At 31.5% G+C, this 12,415-nt stretch overlaps 1 protein-coding gene across 1 annotated transcript in view; it reads right to left on the minus strand.

The window, feature by feature from the left end:
* Positions 1-222: 222 nt before the first annotated feature.
* The window catches only part of LOC105306764 (NKG2-A/NKG2-B type II integral membrane protein-like), a 60,409-nt gene continuing 48,216 nt past the window's right edge, over positions 223-12,415 (minus strand). Inside the window, exons 2-6 of the mRNA XM_023524289.1 lie at positions 5,674-5,769; positions 5,088-5,141; positions 4,417-4,568; positions 589-689; positions 223-352 (exon numbers count right to left, since the gene is read on the minus strand). Coding sequence (XP_023380057.1) covers positions 223-352; positions 589-689; positions 4,417-4,568; positions 5,088-5,141; positions 5,674-5,769 — 533 coding nt within the window. The remainder of the gene's footprint in view (positions 353-588; positions 690-4,416; positions 4,569-5,087; positions 5,142-5,673; positions 5,770-12,415) is intronic.

Raw genomic sequence — 12,415 nt, forward strand, 5'->3', positions numbered from 1 at the left:
ATGCTCAGTAACAAATGTACCACTCTGGTCAGTGATGTTGATAAAAAGGCTGTGCGTGTGTGGAGCAGGGGACATGGGAAATCTCGGTACCGTCTTCTTAATTTTGTTGTGAAAAGTCTCAAAAAAAGGTCTTAAAAATAATCCTAGAAAAATAATTGTATGTTTTTTGAAGATGCTAAAAATATGCTCTTTATAAATGGTGAGATTACCATCATATCAAATTTAGGTAAGTGAAAGTGCCTGGTGCTTACAAGTATATCTGTTTATCTTGAAACAGGATTCAGAGTCAAACTCGTGGCTGAATAATTTCACATATGTACAATTACTGTCTGGCTCTGAAGTTACTGAGAACCTGAAATACAGAGAATCTATGTCATTAATTTAGTAATATATATCTTAACATTTTGATGAATAAACAATTCATTTAGCCCCAATTTAGATGCATATTTAGACGAATATTTACATATATAAATCTGAATATTTCTCATATAATTTTTCTATGGAAACAAATAATTGCTTCATATTGCATTTTGTTTCCAAGATTAATTTTTTCAAGGCATAAAATATTTGAGTTTTCAGGAAACTTACCATTTAGAAGAGAAAGATGAGTCATTTGGCCACACCCTCGCATTATTGTTTCTGTGGGAGAGTCCAATCCATGAAAAGTCATTGAAAATCTTCAAAAAATTCTATGAAAAAAAAATTTATGAGAAGTCAAGTAAAAGCTTGTACATTAATTTGAATTTGTAAAAACAATAAACTTAATTCTTTCTAATTTATAGTCTTTTAATTTACAATATATTGTTACATACTGGACACATTAAGAAAATCTATTAATTAGTATGACTAAGTGAAGAGGACAAATTCAGAACAATAACGATACCAGAACTCTGAAAATTGAGCAGACTAATAAATTGTGGAATATTTAGAAATTCAGGTGAGAATGGAGCAAATATATAGTCTTCTTGCCTACTCCTCCTATATTGCACCTCATCCCCATCTCATCTCAGGAGTAAGAAAAATGACAGTTTTTACAATTTGGGAAAGCTGCAAATATCATTGGTGTTGTTGCTACAGGGGCAGACTTGATTCACAGTGGGGATGGGGTGGTAAATTGTCCACTACTTTTTCAACTCTAAGTGCACAATTTGCTAGGTAGCAAGTGAGAAAAAGGTGCTTTTTCCAGTCCGAGGTTGTAAGAACTTGGAACATGAGGAATGGTATGGTGGGGTGGGAAGCTCCCTGGAATAACTTTTTACTTCATATATCCCAGACTAGATGCCAGAGAGGCTAGTAAACCACAAACACCGATGGATACAGACAAAAGTCACAAGAAAAATCTTTACTCTCCAGTCAAAGGACCATGAAAGGAGCAAGACAAAATGACAGAAAACTTTAAGACACTAACTGCCTTATTCCAACAAAAAACCATTAAAAAGTCTAGCAAAAATACCACTCAAGAATAAAGAGGAAATCAAGACATTCTCAGATGAAAAACTGAGAAAATGTGTTACCACCAGGCTATCTTTAATAGAATAATTAAAAGGAATTGTGTAAGCAGAAAACAAATGCCAAATTGGGTTATCAGGAAGAAAAAGAAAACAGAGAAAGAGTAAAAATATATCAGATTTATATGTTTCGTTCTTTTCTGTTTTCGAAATTGTTTAATAGTCGAGGCAAAATTATAAATTGAAGTAAATTTTAACATTCTCCCATGTGATTCTCAATATATGTAGTTAAAACTTTTAAGACAATTATATTATGAATAGACACAGTAAAGAGACATAAGGGAGGTAAGTTTTCTCCATTTTACTCAAGCTCCTGTAGGTTATTTAGACTATGATGTATACACAGTAGTCTCCCTTTATCCTTGGTTTCACTTCCCCTGTTTCAGATATCCACAGTCAACTTGGATCTGAAAGTATTAAATAGGAAATGCCAAAATGAGAAAGTTCATAAATTTTAATTGGGTGAAGTTCTGAGTAGCGTGGTGAAATCTCACACTGTCCCACAACTTTCTGCCCAGGATCTGAATCATCCCTTGGTCCAACAAAACACACTGTACATGCTCCCACCTATTAGTGTTAGTCACTTAGTACTTAGTCACTTGGTTATCAGATCCAGTGCTGCAGTGTCTCAGAGCTTGTATTCAATTAAGCCTTATTATACTTAATAAGGGAACCAAAGCTCAAGGCTAATGATTCTGGCAATTTGATATGCCAAAGTGAAACTGTGAAGTGGTTCCTTTAAGGGAAAAGGTGAAAAACCTTGATTTAATAAGGAAAGGAAAAAAATCTTATGCAGAGATTGCTAAAATCTACAGTAATAAATAACTCTCTGTCTGTGAAATTGTGAAGGAAAAAGAAATGTGTGTTAGTTTTGCTACTGCACCTCAAAATGGATAGGTATAGTACACTAAGATATTTTGAGATAAGGATGAGAGACCTAATTTATGTAACTTTTATGACAATATATTGTGTAATTTTATTAGTAGTTATTAATTTTATTAGGAGCTATTTTATTAGTAGTTATTCTTCTTAAATTCTTACTGTGAATAACTTGTAAATTAAACTTTATCATAGGTAATTATGTATAAGAAAAAGCATCATGTATATGAAGTTCAATACTATCTGTGATTTGAAGCATCCACTGGGGTCGTAGAACATATCCCCTAATATAAGATGGGAATACTGCATGTGTATATAATATTATATACACATAACATTATATATATATTCATCTTATAAAGATACATAAAATATATTATCTCTATATTAAAGAGATGAGAGGATGAGAGTACGTATATGTAGAATTATATATGTAAATATACTTACTCATAAGAAAATAATACTCACGATAAATTATGACCCATCGATTACATAAGGTGTAGAAAAGTATCAAGTTCACTTCTACCACACAGAGTCACAAGTACAGAGTCACAAAAACATAAATTCTCAATGGATTATAGACTTAAATGTAAAAGCTAATAAATAAAGAAAAAAAAATACAACCGGGACAGTAATGTAGGAGATTATCTTCACGAACTTGGACTGATTTCTGAAATAAATCCAAATGATCACTAACACTCAAAATGATAAGTTGGACTATGCTAACATTTAATAAATTCTGCTCATTAAAAAACTTCAAGAAGAGAGTGAAAATGGAATCATGGAGTCAAAAAAGCTGTTTATATCTGATAAATTTAATAAAGAGCTCATATTTGAAAGATAAAAAGAACTGCTATGAAGAAAAATGACAGAACATACAGGAGAAATGGGCAAGAGACATAAACAGGCACTTCTCTTTCTCTCAGAAGACAATGTCATAATGATTAGTAGCCAAAAAGATGTGTTCAATCTAATAGTAATCAGGAAAATGCCTATTTATGTCATAATAACACTTTTTTGCAAAGATAAGAAATTATAACATTAAAATTCTTGATAGTGATGTTTTAGATCAAAGAACTATATGGTAAAATATGTATTTACACAGTAAACAAAAAAAAAAAAGGAGAGATAATTAAAAAAATTGGACATATACATATATTTATGACCTTGCAATTATATTCGTCACGTACAGAACAATATATTATAATTCTATATATATGATTATAACAATATAATTATATTTATATATTATTATTATGTTATTATAAATATAACATTTATATTCCATATATTTTCTACATGGCATTTATATATAATATATAAATTATAAATACACAATTAGAGAAAATGTACATGAAGGTTTTATAAAATAATTATTCATAATACCCACACATTAATAACTATATTCTGAGTGGAATAGATTAAAGATGTCATGTATATACAATTATAGCACTGAAAATTAACAAAGTACAGATAAATGCAATAGTATAGAATAATTGCAAAAATGTCTTATGGAAATAAAAGGAGACACACATAAAATGCATACTGAATGATCCTCATTATATAAAGTTCGAAATGAAGCTAAGATAATTTTAGATTGAAAATCAGAATAATGTTTATGTAAGGAGGGAGAACTTCTGAGAAGATACACAGGAGAAGGGCTATTGCAAACTGGAAACTTCTGTTTCATGATCTGATTTATAATTACATGGGTCTTTCCAGTTTGTAATCAATCTGCACAAAGATGATACGATTAGTTTCCTTGATATATTGTAGAAATAAACAGCAAAATTTATTAGTGAGAAAAGCAATTATGGAAACATGGTTGTCTATGAAATCTAAAAACTGGAAATTATCATATGTTCATTAATGGCATAAAATAGAAATGAAAGATTACAGTGTCAAACAATGGTATATTAACAGACTTTCAGATAAACTACAGTTATATACAAAAATATGAATATATTCTACAATATCCAATAGACCAAAAAATCTTTTAATAAACTGTTGGAAACATTTAAAATCTTACCATTTCTTCTTCATTATCTATATAAAGCAGCTTAGAGTTCTTAGAAGCACAGGCCGTCAGACTCTCAGTCCATGTTTTCCTTTCGGTACTAAAGTAATAGCAGTTGTTGAAATATGTAAACCACCCCTTTGCACAACGACCACAATGATATGCTGAAAAAATTATTGAAAAACAATTTGAATTTTAAAAAGTAGAAGTTAATTTACATTTGCCTAAGTATAAACATATATGTGCATAACGTATCTATGCACCTTCACTGGCTGCTACATATGAAACAAAACACAGTCACACACACTCACAGAGAATAGTCAGCCTCTCAGCCCCTAATTTATGTGCCCTTAACAAGAAAACACACAAGCAACAATATCCACTTTAACTCATGTCCTGATTGTAATGAACAAAACTACTTTTTTAGAAGAGTAAAGTTATTTGTCTCATAGAATAGCAGGAGGAAATTCCAGCCAAATGGCAACAATGGGCATGATGATTTAAAATGATTATTTCTTCATATTGTTGCATAAGAAGGAATATTCTCCTATCATTATTATTTATGAATATCTATTACCCAATATTACAATTTCTTTTCCAAAAAACTATTACTATTTTAATCTATCCTGAGTTAGAGGCAAAGGATAAACTACTAATATAGAAATCTGAAAACCATTCTGTACCTTTCTGGATTCCTGTTACCAAGGAGGAATTATTCTGCTTTGGGATTAAGGGAGCTAAAAAAATACACAAAGTAATTATTACTAAAAAAATAATATTTTCAACAATCTAAATAACTCCTAATACTTTTTGTTTCTTACTTTGAAATTTAGAATTAGAATAATCTGGGATAAAGCTGACTATACTAAGAAAAATTAATAAAATAATAAAGGAGTTTGGGGAAAACTATTCCAAAACCCAAAAGGATGAAACTTCACCATCTCTTGCAAATTAGATTTAACCAATCTCAAGAATGAATTTGTATATCTCAATAAGATCTTTTAGCCTCCCAAAACATGTCTTGAGTTATGAAATCAGAATATATATATGTATGTACGTATATATACACATATATTTATAAAATACTTTCTACAAACATTCTAATATTTATACCTTGGACTTATTCAGAAAAACATTTCATGTTTAGTCTAAATGCATACAGAACAATGAGAGTTCTATGTCAGAATATTATAAAGTGTTTGGAGGCACTGATGATATGCCACTAAACAAAAAAAAAATTATCTTATAATCTTTCAAAAATTTACTTACAGGGAATAACAGCTACTTTTACCATACTGGACATCAAGACAAGGCAGACGACCCCCAGGACCCCAGCAATGAGCTTCTCCGGAGGTGATGGTAAAGCTGCAGGGAGAGAAACAGGAACACTGAGAAAGGACAGATGGACACAATTGCTTAGACAGTTTACACACGGAGAACCAACATGCACAAAGAATTGTGCCCATAGCTTGGACCCTCAAAACGATATCTAACATTGTAATCTTCCTCTCAGAAACACCACTGCATTTTCAGGATATATGATGCCCCATGAGTTGTTGGTCAAAGATTGCACCTTACATTGATACCTGAATAAAATTAGTCCTGAGAATTCATGTTAGAATATTGTATTCCAACTTCAAGTTCTGATCCTCACAAAAGAAAAAATGTGAGTCTATCTCCTATTCTCTTCTCACATCTCTGCAACCCAGCTACACATCCTGGAACAGTTATACTGTGTATCTGTTAAATGTTTTACCTTTGCAGTGGTATTTCTCATCATTCCATTGAAGATCCTGAGAAGCATCTTGAAGGTTTAATTCTGCGTAGGCTATCTCCTGCTCACTTACTGAGATGGAGCTTTTCGTGCCCTTAGGTTTTAATTGTTGTCCCTTTGAATACTTGGCCACATTCAGTTCTGCATAGGCTATGCCTTGGTTACTCATCTCTGCAGCTGAGTGGTGTCCAGGACTCTGCTGTGAGGTAGCGTACTTAAGAATAAATGGTATATGCACTAACCAAGATGCCTAGCAGAGTAAAACTGGGTGGAGTAAAGGGTGAGTATTGGGCTCATTTCTCAGTTGAAAAAACTAAAGGTCATGTTCTAAAAACCCTTAGAGCTTTAAGCAATTGTCTCATGATTAAAAACATTTTTTAAAGATATTTTACATTTGACAATATATTATTAGTTGGAGCACTGAAAAGTGATAAATTAATGAGGAATAAAGACATTCACAAACAATAATATCCTCACTATAAGTCAGACTCTACAGAAATATTTTAATACCACTAGCATGTCTGTATTAAAAATTTAAATTCTATATTCAAAAAAAGGGATCATAATATTTATGATAATTCTGAAATCCTGTAATGGTTAAAGACTGAGTGCTCAAAGAAGAGGGATTAGCAGTGTTGGCACATATGGTCATTCCTGCACTAAATTAAATTTATTTGCTGACTTATAGTTATTTAGTAAAGAGAATGAGTTGTCATCAAATGATCTTTTATTTTGAATGATTGTGAAGTTATGAGAAATTATTACAATTTTAAAGAAATATTTTATATGTTGAAAAACGCTACAGACACACGATGTCAAAACCTTAACAATACTGACATACAAACAGAAACAAAATTGTTAAGATATTTCTGTAACACAAGAAACTGGCATTTGATTTAAAGGAAAAGATATAAAGCTATGTAATAATAAATGAACGCGTACATCATTTATAGAAGAACACTGTTGCTTCACACTTCCAAAATGAACCTCTGGATGTCAAGTCAGTGAGCGTAGATTTGGTTTTGTGAGCAATGGTAATGACTCGAACAATGTAATTTAATAATTCAGTCAATGAGCTCTGTGGTCTCTGAGTTCTAGAATAAATCCAGCTTTGAAATTTATAATATATGATCTTTAAATATTCCCTTGGTGTCTGGCTACTTAATTTACTAACGAAATGTGGAAATAAAAATATGTAGATATAATGCATGTAAGACAATTAATATATAATATGGCTTTTATAAACTCTCAATAATGAGTTATGATGATTACTATTCTAACAAATTATCATATTATTATTTCTAATTCATATCAGTTAGACCCAGTACAGAATTCATTAGACAAGAATCTCTTTATAAATGTGGTACCTTTTCTTCCAATGTTTTGTTTAATTTTAAAAAAAAATCTTGATTATTTATGATTAAGCTTAAATTAGCATTTCATGGGAGCTAACTCGTCCTGATTTTTACTAACAGCCAACAGCTTTTACTTAATCTAAATAAGCGTATGAGTAATTAAAATAATTCATTTTAAGAATCTATCTTTAAAGTCTAGGCTAAATATAAACTGTTACTTATAATTATGACTGTACTGATTAAAAAATCTAATAGTAACTGTTCCTCATTGTGATTCTTATGGGATTTTACTTTAAATTGCTTGGTTTACACACCCAATTATGCATGTGTGAATGCACTTGAGTTATTCTCCACAGGCAAGAATTTGAATAGTTTATGAAATCCTCCAACATGGTCATATTTTATTTGTATTTTTTGCCCACAATTATTTAAATAAACATACCAATGTTCTTTTTGATTTGATTGTATATTAATTGTACCTAGGTTGCATCACATCCAGCATTGGTAATCTCCCCCTACAGGAGATGGGCTAATAGAGAGACAAGAAAGCAGAGACACATACCTTCTGTAGGCCAGAAAGGCCTGCGTCCTTTAGTGGGAGACCAGGTTACTCTTGTAAACAAACTATATCTGTGGTCTTCACAGGCTGCACCGTGAAGGCTCAGAGTGAAGCAAGAGTGGAAAGAGTAGATTTCGTATTGATGTGTCACTTAAAGTTTGAACAGGAAATTCTTACACTCGAGCTATCTTGAATTCAGTTTATCTCATCATACACCTTCAGAATATAGAATATTCTGGCTGATAGTGTGTTGTTTAGATTATCCACGGGCACATGCCTCTGAGAAACAGGTGTCTTATTCTAAAAGATATCAGAGGACAAAAGACTTGACCACCCATGCTGTTTATTTGCTTCCATCTCAATCACAAACTCTGAAAACTTAAGCCTTTGTGAGAGCATCTTAGATGTTTAAATTCTACTCTTAGGCAGGGTTGCTAAATCCTTGAATTACATACTTCTTTTCCTGTTATCCTTATTATGTCATTTCTATTTTAATGAAAAAAATCTAAAATCACAATTTCATACCAATAGGTATTTAATGATATTTGTCACTAATATTTTGAAGAATTGCTACATTTTCAAATTTATGGTAATTTCAAAATTCACAATGATCAGCAATTTCCAAATTTATTTTCTCAATATCGCTGCCCTAGTTCTCAAAACTTTTTTATTCATCTTATGATTCTGAAATAAGTTTTTAGATTTCGCCTGACAAAAATAATGTCTCTTGAAGCATAGTACATGAAGCGGTATTGAACTATATTACCATGGCAGAGATTGAAATATTACATAACAGTTATTTTTTTTGTTGATTCTTCTTACAATGACAACTAATTATCATATTTTAATAGGAATATATGTTGTAAATGACAAAAGCCCAAGTCTATATAGTGAGAAAACAAAGGTAATGAAAAAATGTTTTCCCTTATCCAAAAAATAGGAAGGGCAGAAAAAGTAGACTTTTAAAACACAAGTTAAACACACATGAGCAACCAAAGAAACAAAACTTTACAACGTGATTGTTTGATTTACATATATGTGAAATGATTACCACCATAGCTTCAGCTAGCATCGTTGTCTCATATAGATACTGTAAAAAGAAGAGAAAAAAGAAAAGAAAAAAAGAAAAATTTTTTCTTATGAGGAGGATTTACTCTCTTAACTTTACTATACAGTAGTTCCCCCTTATCCACATTTTGCTCTCCATGGTTTCAGTTAAAAACAGTCAACTGAATTACCTAAGTATTAAATGAAAAATTCTAGAAATAAACAATTCATAAATTTTCAAATGTGCTCCATTCTGAGTAGTTTGGTACAATATTTCCTTGCCCCCCTCAGTATGACCCAGGACTCAAATCATCTCTTTATCCAGCATATGCAAAATGTGGATGCTTTTTGCCTCATAGTAGTCACATAGTAGCCGTCTCAGTTATCAGATAGACTGTTTTGATATCACAGTGCTTGTGTCCAAGGTACCCTTATTTTACAAAAATTATGGAACAAGATCATCAGATGGAATGCAGCTTTAAAGTCACCCATACGATCAGCAAAGGGTTTCAACTTCTGCATAAATACTCTGAGTTAAAAAGAAAGACAGCAATTTTTGATGCTTTTCAAAAAGTATGTGGCAAAAATACCGTCAACTATAAAAGATCCTTAACCACTGACATTATCTACCTCTGACATCCAACCATTGATATCACCATGGCTTGATGATCCAGCATCATCTTAAGCAGATGATCCTCCTTCTGACATATGGACAGAAAGTCACTGGTAGCCTTATGCTATGTCCCAGTACCTATGTCATGCACCTCACTTCATGTGATCACGTAGGCATTTCATCATCTCACAGTATCACAAGTAAAGGAGGGTGAGTACAGTATAATAAGACATTTTGAGAAAGAGAACATAGTCACAAAACTTTTATCACAGTATATCGTTATAATTATTCTATTTTTTTCTTAGTTATTGTTAATCTCTTACTATGCCAAAGTTATAATAAACTTTATTGGCATGTATGTATAGGGAAAGTGGTATATATAGTGTTCAGCATTACTGGTTTTAGGCATGCACTGGGGTATTGTAATGTATCTTCGGCAGATACCAGGGGAGCTGCTGCATATCATATAGCAGTGTTAGCTATAGCCATTACGTTACCTCCCTAGTACTAATTTATCTTATAGCTGGATTTTGTACCTTTTGGCCACCTTCCTGCAATTCCCCATCCCCTATCCCCACACCTTGGTGACGTCAGTCTGACATCATTTTCTATGTATTTGTTTTTGTTGTTGTTGTTTTTAGATTCTACTTATGTAATCATACAGTATTTGACGACTACAGCTTTACAGTCCAGCTTGAAATAAGGAAGTGTGATACATTCTGCTTTGTCTGTTCTCTCAGATTTTTGGGGTATCGAAGGTCTCTGATGGTTCCATATAATTAGTAGTTTTTTTAATCTCTCTAAAATATACAATTGGAATCTTGATAGAGATTGCCTCGAATCTATAGATGGGTTTGCGTAGTATTGGAAAATTAACAATATTAACTCTTTCAACACGTGAACATAGAATACCTTTCCATTTAATTATGTGTTTATTTTCTTTCATTAATATCATGTACTTTTCAGTATAAAAATCTTTCACCACCTCAGTTAAATTTACTCTTAAGTATTTCTATTCTTCTTGATACTCTTGTAAATGGAATCAATTTCTTCTTCTTTTTTGGAAGTTTTGTTGTTAGTGTTGTTAGTGTATAGAAATGCTACAGATTTGGCAGTTAATTTTGTATTTTGCATTGTTTCTGAATTCATTCATTAGAGCTTACTTTTGGTGGTGCCATGAAGATTTTCTAAATGTAAAATCATATCAGCTGCAATTAAAGACAATTTTACTTTTCCCTGGCCAATTCTGATCATTTTATTTCTTTTTCCTGCCTCATTGCTATAGCTAGGAATTCCGATACTATGTGAAATAGAAGTGGTGAGAGTGGGCACTTTCGTCTTGTTCCTGATCTTAGATGAAAAGCTTTCATCCTTTTACCTTTGAGTATGATGTTAGCTGTAGACTTGTCATATGTGGCCTTTGCTCTATGTTTAGATATATAGTTTTTTATGCCTAATTTGTTGAGTTTTTATCATCGCAAGTGTTAAAATTTTGTAAATTCTTTTTCTGCATTTATTGATATCATCATATAATTTTTTTCATTTATTCTGTTAATGCAAAGGATCACAAAAATTGCTCTGTATATATTGAACCATCTTTGCATTCCAGGTATAAATCGCACTTGATCATGGAGAATGACACTTTAATATGCTGTTGAATTAGGTTTGTCAGTATTTTATTTGAAGTTTTGCATCTATGTTCATCAGACCTATAGGCCTGTAGTTTTCTTTTCTCCTTGTCCCATTCTCTTTTTCCTTTCAGGTTAATGCCAACCTCAAAAAATCAGTTTGGCTGTGTTCACCCCTCTTCAGTTTTTTGAAAGGGTTTGAGAAGTGTTGGTGATAATTCTTCTTAAATGTTTGGTAACATTTTTCCAGTGAAGCCATATGGTGCGGAGTTTTTCTTCTTTGGGAGTTTTTCATGACTGTTTTAATTCTCTTACTAGTAATTAATCTGTTCATATTTTCTATTTCTTCTTGATTAAGACTTGGTAGCTTGTATGTTTCTAAAATATTTTCATTTTTTTTAAGTTGTCCAGTTTGTTAACATACAATTGTTCATATAGCCTCTAACGATCCTTTGAATTTCTTTGGTTTCAGTTGTTGTTTCTCCTTTTTCATTCATAATTGTGTCGATTTTGGTCCTATCTCTTTTTCCTTATTGAGCTGAGGGTTTGTGAATTTTGTTTTTCTTTTCAAAGAACCAACTTTCAGTTTGGTTTATCCTTTCTATTGTTTTTCAGTTTCTATTTGATTTATTTCTGCTCTAATATTTATTATTTCCTTATTTCTACTAATTTGGGCTCAATTTGTTCTTTTTCTAGTTACTTAAGGCATAGAGTTAGATTTTTTATTTGGGCTCTTTCTTGCTGCTTAATTTATGCATTCATTTCTATAAACTTCCCTCCTGGGATTTCTTTTGCTGTATCCCATATCTTCTGGTATATTGTGTTTCCAATTTGTTTCAAAAAACATTACATTTTCATAAATTAAATAATATTTTTTTCCTATATTACCAAATTATAGAAGTATAACAACTAGATCATTTATTAATGATGCCAAAAAATGTAAAGCTCTAATATTGTCTTTTTAAAATTGATACACTTACTTCTATAATCATTCCCTTTGATATTCTCAATTAAATAACTATATATAAATAACTG

Source organism: Pteropus vampyrus, unplaced genomic scaffold (genome assembly GCF_000151845.1).
Source record: "Pteropus vampyrus isolate Shadow unplaced genomic scaffold, Pvam_2.0 Scaffold460, whole genome shotgun sequence".
Classification (NCBI taxonomy): domain Eukaryota; kingdom Metazoa; phylum Chordata; class Mammalia; order Chiroptera; family Pteropodidae; genus Pteropus; species Pteropus vampyrus.